This window comes from Phoenix dactylifera, unplaced genomic scaffold (assembly GCF_009389715.1).
Source record: "Phoenix dactylifera cultivar Barhee BC4 unplaced genomic scaffold, palm_55x_up_171113_PBpolish2nd_filt_p 000568F, whole genome shotgun sequence".
Taxonomy (NCBI): Eukaryota; Viridiplantae; Streptophyta; class Magnoliopsida; order Arecales; family Arecaceae; genus Phoenix; species Phoenix dactylifera.
Genome location: NW_024067972.1, coordinates 118,505 through 136,940, shown reverse-complemented (window position 1 = coordinate 136,940; position 18,436 = coordinate 118,505). Strand labels below are relative to the sequence as shown.

Genomic DNA, 18,436 nt, shown 5'->3' with positions numbered 1-18,436 from the left:
TCGTTCTTTATAAATCTTATTTTTCAGATTTTTAAGGTTTACTAATTTTTACAAAATAGATTTTATTCAAAATTAAATAATTAATTTTGGAAATTTAATTATTTTATTTTTTTATAAATTTATTTCAATAAAACTAATGGGATTGCAGTTTTGAAAATTCTAAAATAATCCAACGGCCTTCCTCATGCGACAGTCGATATTTTGATAACCCAGTGGAATTGGCTGGCTTTTCTTGTACGGAAGAAAAGAGTCCTCGTCGAGTTGGATTAGCCGAATAAAATTCTTCAGGGGAGGGATGCGCCGCCCTCCAGCGAATATGCCATCAGCCCGACCCAAAAAAGATCCTTTCGGAATCAGCATCCTCCGATCCTCCCCAGATCCTCCCCAGTCCTCGAGCCGCGCCCTCTCTCCTCCCCCCTTCCCCTCTATTTATATCGATCGAAGCGATCCCATTCCTGTGGGAAACGCCGATCCGGGAGGGCGACTTCCGGCCGGTTCGCACCGGGGGGGCGACTTCCGGCCGGTTCGCAGTGCTCCTGAACAAACAGGTTCTCTCGCTTTCTCTGACATCTTTTTTATGCTTTTCTTTTCGATTGAGTTGGAATTCTTAGTTTGATGTTTCAAATGTTGGAGCGATATTCAAATCTTTCTCAGCTAAACTGAGAGCCTGCATGCCAAAATGAGTCCCAATTTTTCGTTCTTGGAATTTTTTTTTTTCGTTTATATCTCTAGTTGAGTACTTCGATAATCTAAGATTTCTATATTAGTTTTTTTCTTTTCTTTAGCACATATCAATTTTAAGATTTCTTTTTTTAATGCTACTCCATTTGCACCTACTGGTGAGCTAAGACCATGAATCTGGACGTGCCGATGACTTAGAATTTAGTGGAATTATCCTCAAAATGCTTTAATTTTCTTCCTGATTGTAAACGTTGATCCAGATGTCGGTGATTATTTTACTAGGGAATATAGTGTAGTTATAGTTAATCGAGGAATATAGTGTAATTATAGTTAATGTCTCTCTGTTTTGGAGATTAGGGAATTTCTATACCTTGCCAAATTGGTACTAAGCTTGATAAACAATGTTTTGGGTTATAGGTGTGGCTGGTAAATTCTGTGAAATAGTTTAATAATAAAATTAATATCTCAAACATGAGTCTTTGATACCTGCATGTTAGTGTTTAAAAAATACCTTAGGGATATGTACTTAAGATTAGTACGTTTTACAACAAACTAGTGTCTTTCTGTTAGTGATGTCCAGGGATGCCTGTCAGATAATGATGAGGTAGAGGTATAGATGTCCATTGGATATTAAGAAATTCCTTTCTTTTATAAGATGTAAATGGTTTGTCAACCTAATGCATGAGAAAAAGGACGATAGTGCAAGAGCAATTACAGTATAACAACAGTCAACCACTAGACAAAACACTTCATTGGGACATAGCCCAGCATAGAATAGGTGTTTTATTTCTTGGAATTGATTATTATTTAAGATAGTCATTGTAATATGAAATATAATTTAAGCAAATAACAAATGACTACTTACTTTAAGATGCCAATAGAGTAATTTGTTGTCTTTTAGCAATTATTCTGCTACAAAAGACGATGGGTTATAAAGATTATGTGCACTTGCTGGAAGCTATTTTAATGAACATTACACAGGAACTTGCAGTCAGATCCTACCAAAATATCTGCTTAAGAGCTTCTTACTTTCTTTTCTCATTCTGCACTTGCATGTACATGAATTGGAGTTCTCAAAACCAAATTGAACCAGTCGTGTAGGACAGCCTTTATTAGGGAAAATTCGGGAATGCTTAATGGGTTGTTTTGGGTAAAAGGGAAGGAAAATTGTATAAGAATCTAGGGTTTATGTTGAGTGCAAAATAGAAGCAAAGAGATGAAGTTTTGGGGATTTTATATGAGCTGGAAGTAGAAAAATGGAAATAAAAAAAATTGTTTGTTTTGTGAATTTGACGGCTAATTGATGAATGGGTGACTATGGTTTTTGTTGCTTTTGGTTGCTAGGGTTTTGGAGGGATGAAATCAGATCTGAATTTGAGGTTTTAGGGTGCTGTAATTAAAGAAAAAAAAGAAGACAAGAGATAGGCTTTTAGGCATCACATCTAGAATCCTGTAGGCCTCACACCTAGGGTTACAATTGCAACACACAACTCTAAAAGAAATCATAATTGCTTGTAAAAATCTCAGAAATTTTGACCTTTTTTTTTATAAATAATGAGAGATTACGGCCCCATTTATAGAGTTTTAATACTTCTACTCATACTAGGACTTGGACTCCAAATAATAAATCTATAATTTTGACTAATAAAATCCAGCTAAAAACAAGTTCCAAAACATAATTAGACCTAACATTACAACCCATGAACCATGTGACAGACCACATCCAGAAAATCTAGAAAATTACGAAAATACTCTTGAATCTAAAAATTTAAGAAAACATCAATAAAACTGAACTAACATTATAGTATTGCTGAGAAACATAAAATTAAGATTGTATAATGACTACCTGACCTTAAGCTAGGTCCCAAGAGGGTCCAACACCTTCCAACATATTCCAAATCAAGGCTTGAGCATTAGAACTAGTCTTAGGACGTCTTTTATAGGTCTTCAATATCTTTTGCAAATGTCCTCCATCGACCAGTGCAAAAAACTAAGAAAAATTTTCTTTCCCCATCTTACTTTACTCTTATTTTTTGAGAAAGGTCGGATTAGATTCCATTTCTTCCATTTTAGTCAGATTCTCTCTATTTGGAATAGAAACAAATTATGTGTCTTTTTGGGAGGAAAATTACATGGTCTCCCTCTCTTCCTAGATTACAGCCCCTCTCCATTAACTTTTTTTTGGAAAGGAGAAATGCAGTATTCTCCCACAGTCCCACCTATATTGTCTCTCCCTCTATCCCACCAAATCCTCCTAGATTGTAGGCAGATCTCCTCCCCCTCGTCTCTCTCATTCCAATCCACCCACTTAAGATGCTTTTTTTTTGTGGCCTCAAAGTCCTGCCATGTTTGTTTTGTCATGTCCTTTTTTTAAAATTTTTAATGACTTACTCTTAAGATAAAAAAATCTATAAGACTTAAATCATAGATTTGAATGTGAACACTTGTCATTTTATGTAATTTCTCTAATTTATTTTTTTCTTGTATAATCAAATATATATTTAATTTATTGGTCATTGTTTTTGCTTTATTTTATTTAATATAATATTTTAATTTATTCTTCTTAGAATATTTTCTTTAACATGCATTGCACAGGCCTAGTTACCAGTACTATCCTGAAGTAGACTGTAAATATAAATAGTTGGATGGTCTGGACTGAGCAAATTTCTTTCCTTAACATTCTGCTTGACTAGCTTACTGATATGTGGTTGTCCAACATCTTAAGCATTTGTAGAGCCACATACTGTATGATTACATTGGTACTGAACTACTGATGATAATGTGTAAATTCTAGATATATCAGAATTTAACTATATCTTCCAGGCATGTTGCCTTTTTGTAGCTTTTAGTATGTGAACTTTTTCTTATTATGCAGCTTCTGAAGTATCCAATAGTAAGTGCATAGAATTAATATCAACATACAAACATTTTTTCATGTAATGCATATTCTTTAGTTCAAGCCATCACTTTGTAGTAAGTTCTTCCTAAATTTTTCTATATTTGATTATCAACAGTGTCAAGTTTCAACAGCTCAGAAATGATGACATGACATGGTGTGTGGGCATATTGATATCCAGTGAATCTGGTAGCAACTGCATTGCTTGGCTCTTACCATTAAGAAATATTTGTTTGCAGTCAACTGAAGTCAGCTAGAACTTCATGGGTGTCATGGATAGAGGAGGTCCTTCTAGAGTCCTAGAGGGAATTCATGGGGTGCAATTGGTAGGCCAACCAACATATAGAGATGAAACACTTCATTGTGGGGAATTTGTTCTGGAAACTTGTGATGGCCCACAGGTTGTTGGAACAAGCCAGAGGCTGTTAATCCCGTAAGTTGTATGAAATTCATGATTAAATCACTAAATAAATTGGCAAATATCCCAGAATTACACGAAATAGCTGCTGTGTATCTCAAAATAGTTAAACAGCTGACTTATTTTATGTGTTATCAGGCAAATGTGGCATCAGAGACCAGCATGCCTTAGGCCTATTCGCTGTAGACTTCAAGGTTTATCACCAACAACCATTCTTCTTGTACATTTACTTTGCACAGCTCTTATGTTATGTCCAAGAAACTTGATATTTGTATGCTTCTCTCTGCATTAGGTGATCAGAACATTGCAGAAACCATCGCTAATGTCCTGACCTCACTGCCTTTTGTGTTTCTTGGATTTCGAACACCACGGCAAGCTCTCTCTCTCTCCTCTCTCCCAACCCCCTCCTTCCCAACCCTCTTCTCCCTCCTCCTCCCTCTTGCTTTCTTTGCTGCATTGCCTGACAAGTTGCTTATTGACAATGCAGGAAGAATTTGAGCACATCACTCTATGCTAATTCATTAATTGGAGTTGGGATTGCCTCAAGCTTATACCATTGTTCAAGAGGAGAAGTCAGAAAAATTCTTAGATGGGCAGACTACACAATGATTGCTGCTACTACAGTTGTAAGTATGAGCTATTTAACAAGCCATCATATAATTTCAGAAGAAGGCTAGTTTCTTTTGAGCGAAAGCCTCTATTCTTTTAAAATACTAGTTCTTCTATAGTTGGTTACCATAATTATGAGTTATGAAACTAATGAGATAGAAATATCATTGGTACTTCTCTTGACAGAACTCATGGGATTATTCTCATTATGGCTATATCATAAGAAATTAAAGATACAGAATTTTTATATATTACTGAATAAATTAATTTGATCTTAAAGTGTTAACTTATGATTTTTATTGCACTGTACCTGTAGATATCAATACAATTAACAAGTTTCTTCTATTTGTACAACACGTTTCAACATTGATTAAAATTTTCAATTGATACTGTACTCAATTAGCGACCGCCAGTGGCAAGGGAGAACCACATGTTTAAAGAAACCTGACGGCAGATCTCCTTCAGCTGCTAAATTTAGTATATCTGTGGAGATAAGGTGGTGAACACTTGTTACATGTCACTCAAATACCAGGTTATATATTGTGGAGGCAATATTTTGTCTGCTTACTAAAGAGAAAACTGATGTTCAAGGAGGTCCTAGAAAATTTGTAAAATGGTATCTTAACTTCACATGAAATAATTATAATATGATATGCTACAACTAACAAAATTCGCCCTAATTATATAATGTTGGCTGTATATCATTTTTTTGACATTTTGAACCTTTAATTATATGCATCTGGCTGTCACCAGTTACATCCACTCTTTTCATCTGGTTTGAGATCATCATTGGAGGAGTATCAATGATGTGGCTGTATTTTTTGGGCTCCTATCCATGCTATTTTTCTATGATCAGATGATATTTGGAGCCTAAAAGTCATATAGACAGTTCAGGTTTTGATTTGTCTTAAGTTTGTTTTCCTGCTTTAAATGAGTCGCAACTTTAAAAGTTCTTATTTTTTTACAATTTGGCACTGTTTCATGCTACAGTACCATGAACAATGACCAGCACCGAAAACCTTTCTATTTTACTTCTTTTAGGAGTCCAAGTTAGGTCAATAAGTGATTGGTCGGATATAGTTTAGACTTTAGATTGTGATGATTTGGGATTTCAATGAGAGTCAGATAAATGGGGTAGTTGCTGATTTGTTTGGGATGCGCATTTTACGATTTTAGGAATCTATTTTATGGCAAATGCTATAGAATGTATGGATTTCAGAATTTTATCAGGGTTATTTTGTTGAAAAAAACTTTTTGGTCAGGTTCAGCTCTCAATGTTCTCTCTCTCTCTCTCTCTCTCTCTCTCTCTCTCTCTCTCTCTCCGTGGTTCCTTTCTTCTTTTCCGTTATTTACTTAATCTTCAAAGTCTTTTTTATTTGTCATAGTATTTCCAATATACTGTGTGGAACCTGCTTTGTGCGTATTATATTTTCATTTTATTCTGAAAAGTGATCTTATTAGATCGTATTTTATCATAATAATCAAAACTGCTCTCTTTTGCCCTATTTACAAGAATTGGACAGCAAGCTCAATATTTGTTCATTGCACCTTCCATTCATATGTAGATCATTAAAGTGGTGCTACATCATTCAGCCATTCAGGATAGGAGACAAAGTGTCTAAATGCTATCAGTAGCTCGCTAGCATCCCGATCCTCTCATTAGAAATGGATTTGTAAACCGCTCTTTTGTTTTTTGTTCAACATAAATCATTTGGTGATTCAATGGCCTGATATGAGCAGCTACGTTTGCAGGGCACTAAAAAAGCAACTGAAACTACTTATATAATAGCACATAAATTGATAGTTTTGGTTAAAGTATCATTTTTTATCATAAGATTTTTGCTCTACATTTTTTCGCTGTTAAATGGAAATGCTATTTCTATTTTTATATTAATAATCTTTAGTCATCTATAATCAGCATTTTTTCTTTTTGTACTAGATTAACATTGCATTCTTATCCTCTTATATAGTATAATAATCAGTGTAACCTGATTTTTAGTTTCAATTAAAGCAAGATTGTGCCTAATAGGTCGTTTTTGCCTTGAACAGGAAAATTTTAATTTATTATGGAGTTATTTTTTTGACTTAATAGAAATGTGTTTACGAGAATTCATACATTAGTATGTGTCTCCGTATACACACACGTGCATGCACATGTGCATGTATAAATACATAAGCCCCTTGCGTGCACACACACACACACCCAGAGAGAGAGAGAGGCAACTCTTTTAAGGAAAATCTTTCTTTCTATTAGCAATCGGCAAAGTTGAGTTGCCTTCTTCAAATGCCTTTTTGCTATTTTCTGCCTCTCTCTTATTGTTAGTTAGATTGAAATGATTTGGCAAAGAAGTCTTCTATCCCTTGCTTAAGTTAAATTTTCATCCAGTCCACAAAACCTTTATCATAGAGATCATTAACAATTTAATTAAGAATCTTGTTACTGTTGCATTCTTGTATATTATAATCTTGAGAGTTGCTTAATTCAAGCGACTTAAAGACATCTATGTTCTGATCAGCTATTGATTATTGTTACTTACAAATTTTATTGTTACATGAAGTGCCTTTCTTTGAATTCATATATCTCATTCTAGGGTGGTTAACAAACCATTTGATCTATGCAGTGTCTATCAAGGGCACTCAGAGATGAGAACCCAAAACTGTTAACAGCAGCATCGACATTGCTTTTGCCATTCCAGCCTTTTATGGTTTCAGCTGTCCATACTGGATTGATGGAGGCAAGTAATTTAGGACACCTTTCATCAATTATTTTTTTAAATTTCTACTCTCTTGAAAATTATCATTGCAACCTTAGTTTAGTAAATTCTATCATTCTATTTTCATTCTCCACTAAGAGGCCCATTTTTGAAGTTGCGTTAAGGAGAATGATAATATATGAAGAATGATGTGAAATCATAGTTATTGTGACACTTTGGCTGCTTCAACAGCTTCAAAATGTTTCTTATTTTCCTTTGATTGCTTCCTATCATTTGAAGTACTTAGCCTCTTTGTTATCATTATTCTTTGAAGACCAGTAATAGTATGAGTATTGCTGACCCATCTTGATGTTATTAGATCCATGTACTTGTTGGTTCTTAACATACACTGACCTAATTCACTTGTAAAGGAAAGAAATAGACACCAACTAACTTGTCATTGATAATGTTCAATATATTAAATCATGCTAAAAATATTAAATATCATCATCATCAACATCATCATTATCATTCAAGCCTTTCCCACATTTGGTCTGCTATGGAGAACTCAAAGTTGACAAGGCTCCATAGAAGGGTTAAGCATGTTTTCCAACTGCCTATCAGCCTGATTGTAACCCTCTAGATTTTGGTGTATAATCTTAGATGATGCAAAGTATTAAGAAGAGCGGGGCCTGCCATCAAAGCCAGATGGACAACTAGATGGTAGGTAGATCTACCTTATTGCTTGCAGTTTAAGCTTGTTCAATTGAGTAAACCTCAAAATTATCTCGAACTTTAAAAGAGTCTAGATGAAGGGTAAGTTGGTGACTTTTTCGATATAGAGTTATGTTCCGCTCAAAGGCACAAATAAGCCAACAAGCAATATGAAACAGAGGCCTCCTGGCAATATTAGATAAAGTTTCAATTTTCAAATACCACAAAATTTTAACCTTTTTCTAAAACTTGAATCTGCTGATGTATCAGACACCTTTTCTCAATCTCAAGTTGGTTACATCCTGTTAATCGATTGTCCTCATTAAGAGTTCAGCATTTTCTGGTGTTCTATCTAGTTAGAAGTTTTTGTAACACAACAACATGTAGCATTAGAGCAATTCTCACCATACGAGCTTTGGCATTATTTCCTATAGGAATAAGTGAAATGGGTTTGCCGACTATCACTTAAAATTCGCATAAATAAAACGGAGACCAGATGTGGAGCCTCGCCTTTGCGCCTCCTCCGCGCAGAGGCTCCCCGGCCTCCGCCGGCCGGCCCTAACTGATGTCTCTCCTCCTTCCTCTCCCTCTCTCTCCCTACCCTGCTCTCTCTCTCTCTTTTCCTCTCTCACGTTCTCCCTCTCCCCCGCCTCTACTGTGTCGGTATAGGGCCGGCATGGCACAACGTGGTGCTGTATCGGCCCGTGCTACTAGGAAATTGGTCCGGGGCCCGATATCAACACAATAGACATTGGTCAGATGTATACAACTTTTTTTCTGCATGTAGAGAGGCTATTTCCATGCTCTGAATAGATGACCCAAGTCACAATGGACCAAAACCTTACTATTGCTCCAAGGCTGGCAATATAGAATAAGAAATTAATATAATGAAGGAACAGCAAGAAGTACTTACGAATGGAAACAACTAGAGGAAGACTCAAATATGAGAGAGCCTGCAAAGGTGATTCTTTGTTTGGTTTTGTTAAGATGAGGTTTTCATCCCCTTAACAAGAAAGACATGCCTTTGATTGGGTCATGAAGACTGGAACCTGAGATCTATAACTAGAAAAGAGGTCTCTCCATAGACTTGTGTGTACTCTTGTTTCTGTTTCCTGTTTTCTGGAAGTAAAAAGGATTTCAATACCACAAACTTTGAAATTTATATGCAATTATCAGAAGTTAAAAAAAAAAGCAGCAAGATCTTGTGACAGTGTTGAGGATGCTTTTCTGTTTTCAAAAGACAAAATGGGGAAGTGTAGCAGAACTATACACACTGTTATGTTTTAAAATAAATGAAAGATCACCAGGATATTGTGTTTGTAATATATGCTACTTAAATTGGTATTTAGTTTCATCAGGAACACACTCTTACACAACATTCTGTTAGAGACAATGATCCTTGCTAAATAAACTGTGGTGCCATTCTATTAAAACTTAAAACTGTAGTGTCAGTGCAGACAATAGGCACAGATTTTAAACTCGTGAAGTGAATTTATATGAGATTAGTGTGTTTCCTTGCTACAACTAGGTACCTGGAATTATTATTTTTTTTAGCTGTTAGGAGGCAAAAAAGAAAAAGAGAAACTTTGGTAGAGAGAGGATTTTCCTGCTTATGTGGTGTTAAATGTCCCTCAGTCTTCATCTTAAGCTGTAATTTGGTTAAAATGTATCCATAATATGTAATAATTACATATAAGATCCATGCTCGATGCTTAAATTAGTTGTTGTTTCCGGTCATCTGCACTATAAGACTCATTTTGGCTTTTGTTTTAGATCCTCATTTCTACTTCTACTGCAGGCAGAACTCCGTAACTGTCTTTCAATAATTGTCTTTGAGATCAGTGACTTTTGCAACAAATTTATAAAGCTAACCAGATTCTAAGGGCATGGTTGCTCATTTTCTATTTTACATCAATTTCTATAAAATAGTATTACAAGGCAATTTAAGTTTAACAATTCATTGGTTTGTTTATTATGCTTCTTAAAGTTCTAACTGAAAGTACCAAGTAAGCTGCTCCCATGCACATGCTCCCACATTTGCCCAAATGGAAATTCTGGCATCATAAACTTATATAACTTTGGAAAGAATAGCATTTAAACTTGCATGTATTGCTAATACATGTAATGCTTACTCGACATGAACAAATATGTATATGCTGATATTCTACTGACTTGTCATTAGTAGATTTTAAAAGAGTAATTGTCCAACATCTATATCTGGTTTGCTATCCAAGCCTTAACAAAAATGTTACCAGCATTGTAAACTTGACAAATCTCCCTCTCATTTAGATGTGCATGCTTTGTTGCATTTTCTCTTTCCAAGAATAAAAGTTGGCCCTGAAAAAGGCTAATAATGCCTTTCCTGCTTACTCTATTAGTCTGAAAATTTCGAGGTTTACCTAATTATTGTGCAAAGTCTTTTTGTTCCTTTCTCTAAACCTAATAATTCTATTCTTCTCCTGAAATAAAAATCATCTATATTTTCCCACGATACACAATCTGCTGTCTGCCTTAACATAAGATTGCCTAGGGACGACATTGCTACTTAGGACTGACATAATTATAATATCTGATAGCCAATACTTAGGCTATCTTTGATGGACAATTACCTCAATGACTGGTCCCTCATTTCTTGTTAAGATGAAGTTGTCATAAGTGTTAGAAAGAACTTTCATTGTTCAATCCCTTTATGGATATTATTTCTGAGTTAGTTCTCCAATGTGATAAGACTTAACAAGGGCTCTTTGCTATTTAGTCAGACCAAGAAGCAGAGTAAGGAAGAATCCGTTGTTAGATTGCTAAACATGGGCTGTTTTATTCAACTATGCAATATTCTTTTTGCTCCACATCAAATACTTAACATGTCATGTAGACATGTATGGATGATAGTGTGTGTTCTTTATTATCATACTATAGTATCTTCATCATGTCTATCAAACAGAACAAATATGTCTACCATCATTTGCTTTACTTTCTTATTTTATTGCCTTTAAATCCTATTAATCATCTCTTTTACATGTCACTCGGGTCTTGTTTAGTTTTTTTATTGTTGTTTTAAACCCTTCAAAATGGATCCAAACTCCAAAGTATAGCTAAACAGGCCTCTTGTAATGGCCTTGCACATACACTGTATGGGTCCCTTTTCTGCCAATCTTGAGCCTGTTCAAATGCATACATCCACATCAATAATTCTACCATGCTTAATATTCATCTTATTAACCTTCATTATTGTAATTTTAATTCCTATATCCTTTAGTTATCTTTTCCTTAATGACAATCTAGCATCCTGATAATCATAACCGACAAGCCTTATAGTTTCACGTCATGTATTTAATTTTTTTCTGATGAATCCTCTTTCATCATCAATTCCTTCAAGGTTTTAAACCCTTAATCAAATCATATTTTCCATCCATTTCCTGGAGTACTATCTTCTGTACCATTCCCATCCATTCACTGATAAGCATGGGATGTCCACCATCCCATACAAAGCTTGCACTCCGCTTGCACTTGTCTGGAAAGATACACAGCATTATCAGTAGATATCAAGTTGATGCTAAATATGTTACTAAATGAACTTTATTTAGGTTATGTCATGTCTCTCTACTTTTTAGTAGGAGGTCTACATTTAGACCACTAAAGGATGTTTGTGTCTCATCCAAGAAATCTTGCATCTGTCATGTGAAAAATTCTTTTTTTCTTTTTTTAGGAAAATATGAAAGATTCTTGTTGATATCTGATTAGAAATCTATCTTCTGCTATCTAAGAAGGCTATCTCACGATTTAAAAAATTATCATTACTTAAGAGCAAGCAAGCAATACCTGAAAAAATAAGCATGGCTTTGCTAAAGCATTAAGTAGATGGAGATTGATGTTGAAGATAGGAATAGCACAAAACTTCTGCTATTCCTTGCATTTGGTTTTCACTCTTTTTGAAGCAATAAATATTTGCTCCAAAATCTCTAAAGATTTAACAAACAATTTAAAAAACAAAAGGATTTCTTCATACATATTGTTCAGTCTACTTCATTTTTCCTCTTGCATTTTAAAAAACAAAAACAAAAAGCAAAAGCAATACCGAACTGGCTCTCAATTGTCTGTCAATCCAGGATCAAAGTAAAAGTCTCAACCAAAGTCCTATTCCTATGTAACATCTGTCAGTTCTTGGTTGAATATAGAGACAGACCCATGACCTGGCCAAGACTACAAAATTTTATGTTATATTATGCAGAAAGATTGAAAGTTTTGCTTTGCAACCCACTCTTGAACAGATTTCTCCATTTGTCGAAGAATCTCTATTATGTGTTTGCGCACTTTCCAGGCTTATGACTTTTTCAAATGGGAAAAGCGATGAAATTATATATTTGAATTTGTTGAATTAAAAGTTTTCTTTATCTAATGTGATGATAAGAAGCTGTCTTTTGAAAATAGACTAGAAAATGCATGTGCCTCTGTAAACCAGACATTTAGAGGGTGAAAATATTATGTTTTGGAATGTGAAATTTCTGTCCAAGTTAAAACATACTGTTCAGTACACATGGACCATGTCTCAATTGAAAACAAGCTAACTACTTTGTTTCAGTCCTTTGTAACTTCTTGCAGCAATACAGGCTGATAGAATGCACTATTCGTAGACACATGATACACACCCCTGTCATGCTGATAAATCACTGATTTGGTAGAACCAAAGTACGCCGTACCAGCATGAACCGGGCGGTACGGGGCATACCATACTAGTTCGGTACCGGTATCCGGTGCGGGTGGTGTACCAACATTTGGTATGCCAAAAAAATTTCGTACCGTATCATATCGATATTATGCTAGTGCGACACCGATACGGGGTCCGGTATTGAGACGGCAAACCTTGGGTAGAATAGTTTGGAACTTATTCATACTTTAATAGTTATTTGACTTACCATACCATCTCATTCTACCTCAGAGAGAGAGAGAGAGAGACCATCATATTATGTTGCACAACATCGGATGCAATTTGAGATATCTCAAGGGTCATATCCAATTGATTTTTATAGCTTTAGCACACATACGTGGATAGCATAAACAATAGCAAATATTAAGGGATTGTTCCTACATTTGGCCATATTGACTGACTAGTGCCACCACTTAAATCTTTTTTGAGAAAAAAGATGGGAATAAATCTCATCATTTTATTACAGGAGATTATGGATTGAGTACATACCAAAAATATTCCAAAAGCAAAGTGATCTAAAGAAATTAATTACCTCCATTTTGTAAGAAACTTAAGGAACCCAGCTTGTCTAAGAAAAAAATAATCTTTTTGATAACTTCAGATGCATCAGCTTCAGAGCCCTGAAATATCCTTACTCCTCTCTTTCCATATTCTCCACCACATAGCCATGAGCAGAAGATTCAAAGTTTCAAACCGACTCACACTTCTTAACCCTTTGATTCCTCCATTTTTTGTCAGCAAGAGGCCAAGTATCCTCAGCCTTAGTCGTTCCTTTGTTCTTGAAGTGATGCCAACTGGCTCTAGCAAAACTGCAATTAGTAAATAAGTGAGATACAAATGTTTACGTGAGACCAATTTCTTTTATTTAAATTATCAGCAGTCAACGCTCTGCTTCAGAAGCCAGGTGAACATTTTCCCACTACTTCTAAACTAACACTGGCTGCTATTATTTCTATATCCCCATAACTTGTGAATTTCCAGATCTATAATGATTAAATTTTTCTTGGTATGCCAAATTACGAGGTCAAGTATTGTCAATTGTATGAATCCTTTTGACATTTTTGCCCCAGGAACTTTAGCTCTTCAAAATTTGACTACCACTTCATTCAAACATTATCGCAGGAGTATATTGTTCTTTTATGTCAGTTTGATTGTTAACTAACCAGATGTTTTTGCTTCCTTTCTAGGTTGCATTTGCTAGAAAAGCATTAACAAAACCAGAGCTCAGGATGGCACATAATCTGCATACAGTGTCATCTCTATTAGGCGGCGCACTTTTTATTGCTGATGATTGCTTTCCCCAGACTCCTTTTATTCATGCAGCCTGGCACCTTGCTGCCGCAATTGGTGTAGGGACTTGTAATAAGCTTCTTGAATGATGCTATGGGCATCTTCACTAGCAATTCTCTTTCTTTGATGAACTCTATGCAAGAGCAGGTCATTATCATCAATCTGTCGATATATCAATTTACAGGAAGACTGTCACCCATGCAAAATGAAAACAAAAGCAATTAGAATTTCATATTTTGCTCTCTCTCTCAAAAAAAGTCTCGCAATTGGTTCCATTATCATGACTTCTAGTAATTTCTTTGTTTTTTTAGCCAAATATAATTCCTCCCATAATCAAAAACCTGATTTCTCATATAATTACCGAAAAAAATTGGACTCAGTTCCCTCATCATCATCATCAACATTTGCTTTTGTTAACATAGAAAAGTCTTTTTGTAATCTTGGTGGTTTGTAGTGATGAATATAAATGATTTTTTAAGTTAGGTAGATAGTCACCTAGTAAATGGAATGAACAACCAAAACCTTTTTATCTCTATCTTTATTTCTTTATTTCTTCTTCTTCTTTTTCAGTCGTTGCTTGTTCCTTATTCTAATGACAAAGAAATGGCTGTTGCAACTACATTTGCATTGCACCCTAAAACCAAGTTCAGGTATCGAACATCAAATGCTCAGCTACTTCATGTGTTTGCTCACTTTCCAGCCTCAGTCCTTCTAAGCCACTTGGTTGTATTTGCAGCCGACCCTGCTTTAGGTTTTGTGAGTAAAACACAAGCCAAAGGCATGTGAAAAAAAGGAAAGGGCAAAAGATCTGAGATGTCTACTCCCTGTCAGGTTGGTTTGGTTGAGAAGTGAGACATGGAAATGTGAAGTAGGGAAGGGCTTCTGTTTGAGAATTTGGTTTTAATAAGAGTTTTTTTTTCTCCCTCATAGTACAAAAAAAAATTGTGGGACGCAATGCCCTCTTCACCACTCTTGTTCCCTCTAATCTGCTTGTCTGATGCAATGCATGGCATGGTGTCTCGCACTTTGGCTGTGGTTTCCTGAAGGTGTTCGACTTCGGCATGGCTATTGAGATCTATTATAAGCTATGAGATATCTGTATATGGAGAAGATGATGGTGTTATAGATTCTTAGAGCTTGCGATCGATTTGGAGTTGTATGCATTGGTCAACAACGTTCTATTAGACTTCAAGGATTCAGATACCATAAAAGCTTAATGTCGAAATCGAATTGATGCTGAGGCTACTAGTGTTAGAAACTAAACTGCTGAGAGAAGTGGCACCATTAGTTCAAACTACTGCCGAAAGGCTTTTGCTAGAGCAAATGGAGGTGTCCCATAACTAGATCCGAATGATTAAGGGAGTTGCAACACATGAAGAATCTAAGATTATGTGTCATCAGATAAGGATTGATGTTGTAAATCTACTGCTAGAAGTAAGGTTGTAAATAGGTCGGGTTGACTCATGATCCGATCCGATCCGACTTAACCTATTTTGAAGGATCCGTGGAGTCGAGTCGGTTCTAAAGTTGGATTCATTCTATTTTTGAGTCGGTTCTAAGCTTCTAACCCAAAAAAAAAAAAACCCGCACATAAAATACTAAAATATTATTTTAAATAACAATTTTTCATTTCGTGCTAGTTTCAATGTCTAATGTAATAAATGCCTTGGTTTTGTGAGGTAGATATGGCAGCTGCGGATGAGCAAGGTGATGGGGAGAGAGACAACAGCATGGTTGTCAATATAATAAATGCCTCTCCTCTATTTCATAGAGAGAGAGAGAGAATAGCGGTTTTTAGCATAATAAATGCCTCTTTTGAGTCTTCTCTATATGACTATGGCCTTGTTTGAGAGAGCTTTTGGAGGGCCAGAAAGTGCTTTCTGGCCCTCCAAAAGTACTTTTAGATGAAAAACTGTGTTTGGTAAATTTTTCAAAAAACTGTTTCAGCTTTTACGGAAAGCTGAAAATAGCTTTTGGGAGGAAGCTCCAATTTGGAGCTTTTGGAAGGAAACTGTTTCAGCTTTTTTGGAAAGCTGTATTTTTGACAAAAATACCCATATTAAAATAACATAATTACATAGTTTATTCCTGTATAAACCTAAAAATCTGCTGGAGCCAAGAACCCAAGCCGTCAGACTCCTTTCCGTAAGAAAAAGTATTTTTTTTTTAATTTTATATGCATCTCTTGAACCACATTTTAGAAGAAAAATTTTTACATCGGGGAGAGAGAGAGAATAGTGTGGTTGTCAGTATAATAAATGCCTCTTCTTTATATCTAATAGGACGAGCATGAGCGGTCGATGAGGCCCTGAAGCTTTTCTAGAGGTCGGCGTCACCTCCAATGGCGATGAGGAGCCCCTCAGGGGACACATGGCTGGAGGAGAGATACTCGACGGCCAGGGGACCGAGGACCGCCATCGCCATGGCCCAGTCTTCGTCTGACCACATCGACGAACCCACTCCCACTCCCATCCCCATCTTCGTCTTCATCGATCTCCGTAATCCCCACCTCCACGGTAAATCTTAGCCAAGAATTTTGCTCGGAATAAATCTTAGAACAATTCAAAGATCTCCCAAGATCTCCTCTCTCATTTCTCAGATCTCAATCTCCGCAGATGTTGGTCTTCCCTCCAGCTATCTGCTTCACCAGCTCTACAATTTTTTGGATACCAAGTTATATATGGATCCGCCCTGAATAACCCATTGGGTCTGCTGAGGATCCGACCCAATCCGACTCGGTTTTTTATTGGGTTAGGTCTAGAACTCGAACAAAAAATTGGATCGAATCGGAATCACTCAGGATCCGATCCGACCTGACTCATTTGCATCCTAGCTAGAAGTAGGCTGGGCATGGGCTTGGCCATGCAAGCCTTAGATCAAACTGACAACAGAGCTTTATGCGCCAAAAATGGAACATATGGTTGCTATCATAAGCAATTTGAGGGTACTACGTTTAATTGCATGGGTGCCTGTTGTGATTAGGGTTATGCCAGAACCCTACTCTAATACCAGATTGATGCAAGCCGGTGATCCGAGGTGATTGGGGATTGGTAAGAGATAAATAAAAGGAAATTGGCCTTTGAGGAAGAGATAACTTTGGTATAACAGGGTAAGCATGCATAAACAAAAGGATTTCCAAATTTGGATTATGGAAGTGTAGGTATGTTTTGGAGTAAGAAATAACTTGTGGTACAGACTACCAAGATAAAACCTAGGAAAGAAAATAAGACATCTCCTACTCTAGAAGGGAATTGGGGATGTGCAATGTGCAAAAACTAATAATAATAATCAATTTTTTGGGAAATTTTAGAATAATTATGGATGCAAGAAAATAAATAGTATAACTATAAAACAAGATAAATGTGATAATTAATTGAAGTTTTACTAATTGAATCCCTCAATCTGCTCAGAATTGCATTGTCATCACTCAGGCTTTCCATGTATCTATCAAATCTTCCAACTTGGAGTTGCATCATGTTATAAGCGGAGTCACACCACCAAAGAACACTCACAAGTCTCAAAGCTCTAAATTAGTTCAGTATTTTATGTGAAAACAAAGGAGTATATAAGGTCTTCAACAGCCCCATACAATGAATAGGTGATGTAGGTGAGGAGGTGCAAGTACAAGGTCAGAGCGACATAGTAGAATTAAAAAGCAAAAGCCTAATTATTAATTAAACTAGAAGATGAATTAAAGAAGAATTAGAAACTTGAGACAAGAACTGGAAGCGAACTAGAATCTAGAAATTAAAGTAGAAAACTAATTAGATGGTGAAAGAGCAACTTGAAGGGAACTAGAAAATATTGAAGGATAACTAGTAGCTTTACCTTGCTCGTAAAGGTCTTTGTTAACTCATAGAATCCACCATAAGCCTTTGAAGGATATAGCGGTTCATCCAATCTACCAATTCATAATCAGTGTCCCCCAGAATCCACCAAAGTCGCTCCAAAATCTACTAGACCGTATGCAAAGTCCATCATATAAGAAAAGAAATACATTTACTCAAGAGGGGAAAAAATTTTCATTGATGGAATTTTATGTAGATGGAGGGAGTATTTGATATAGCTCATGGATGCACTATGAAGTTGATTAGGACATGACTTATATTAATTATAGACCTTCTAAAACTCATTAGCACCTTAAGGACACTTCTAGACACTAAAACTAAATAGATAGTGATTTCTATGCCATCAGATTAATCAGATGACATCATAACTACCTTTGTATGACTCTCAGTTTGAGTCGGATTCAAAGAAACAACTAACAACAAGTATAAGTAGTATGAGGGTGAGGCACAACCCATGTTTGAGGTCATTGAGTCATGAAGGTAGTGAAGACAAGGCAAACCTAGGAATGACAAAGCATACAAGTAGTAGGTTGGGTATTTTGCTGCATGCAAGCAATGGGACTAAAACTTAAGTCCATTTAA

General features: G+C 35.9%; 1 protein-coding gene across 2 annotated transcripts; it reads left to right on the top strand.

Moving 5' to 3' along the window:
- The first annotated feature begins 253 nt into the window (after positions 1 to 253).
- On the top strand, positions 254 to 14,263 carry LOC103719930. 2 transcript variants are annotated; one of them, XM_008809419.3, is made up of 8 exons: positions 254 to 548; positions 3,696 to 3,734; positions 3,817 to 4,010; positions 4,134 to 4,189; positions 4,288 to 4,366; positions 4,483 to 4,621; positions 7,226 to 7,339; positions 13,904 to 14,263. In XM_008809419.3, exons 3-8 carry the CDS (start codon positions 3,841 to 3,843, stop codon positions 14,093 to 14,095), a joined length of 750 nt encoding a protein of 249 aa, XP_008807641.1. In that variant the 5' UTR covers positions 254 to 548; positions 3,696 to 3,734; positions 3,817 to 3,840; the 3' UTR covers positions 14,096 to 14,263. The 2 variants fall into 2 exon arrangements, with proteins under 2 accessions (XP_008807641.1, XP_008807642.1); XM_008809420.3 differs by lacking the exon at positions 3,696 to 3,734 and having other exon boundaries at positions 255 to 548.
- The last annotated feature ends 4,173 nt before the right edge of the window (positions 14,264 to 18,436 follow it).

Bases quoted from the DNA above. Each gene is read 5' to 3' on its own strand.
- LOC103719930 (XM_008809419.3), top strand. From the start codon at position 3,841: ATGGGTGTCATGGATAGAGGAGGTCCTTCTAGAGTCCTAGAGGGAATT. The intron at 4,367-4,482 runs GCAAGCTCTCTC...TTGACAATGCAG, and splicing joins CTTGGATTTCGAACACCACG to GAAGAATTTGAGCACATCAC. The intron at 7,340-13,903 runs GCAAGTAATTTA...CTTCCTTTCTAG, and splicing joins TCCATACTGGATTGATGGAG to GTTGCATTTGCTAGAAAAGC.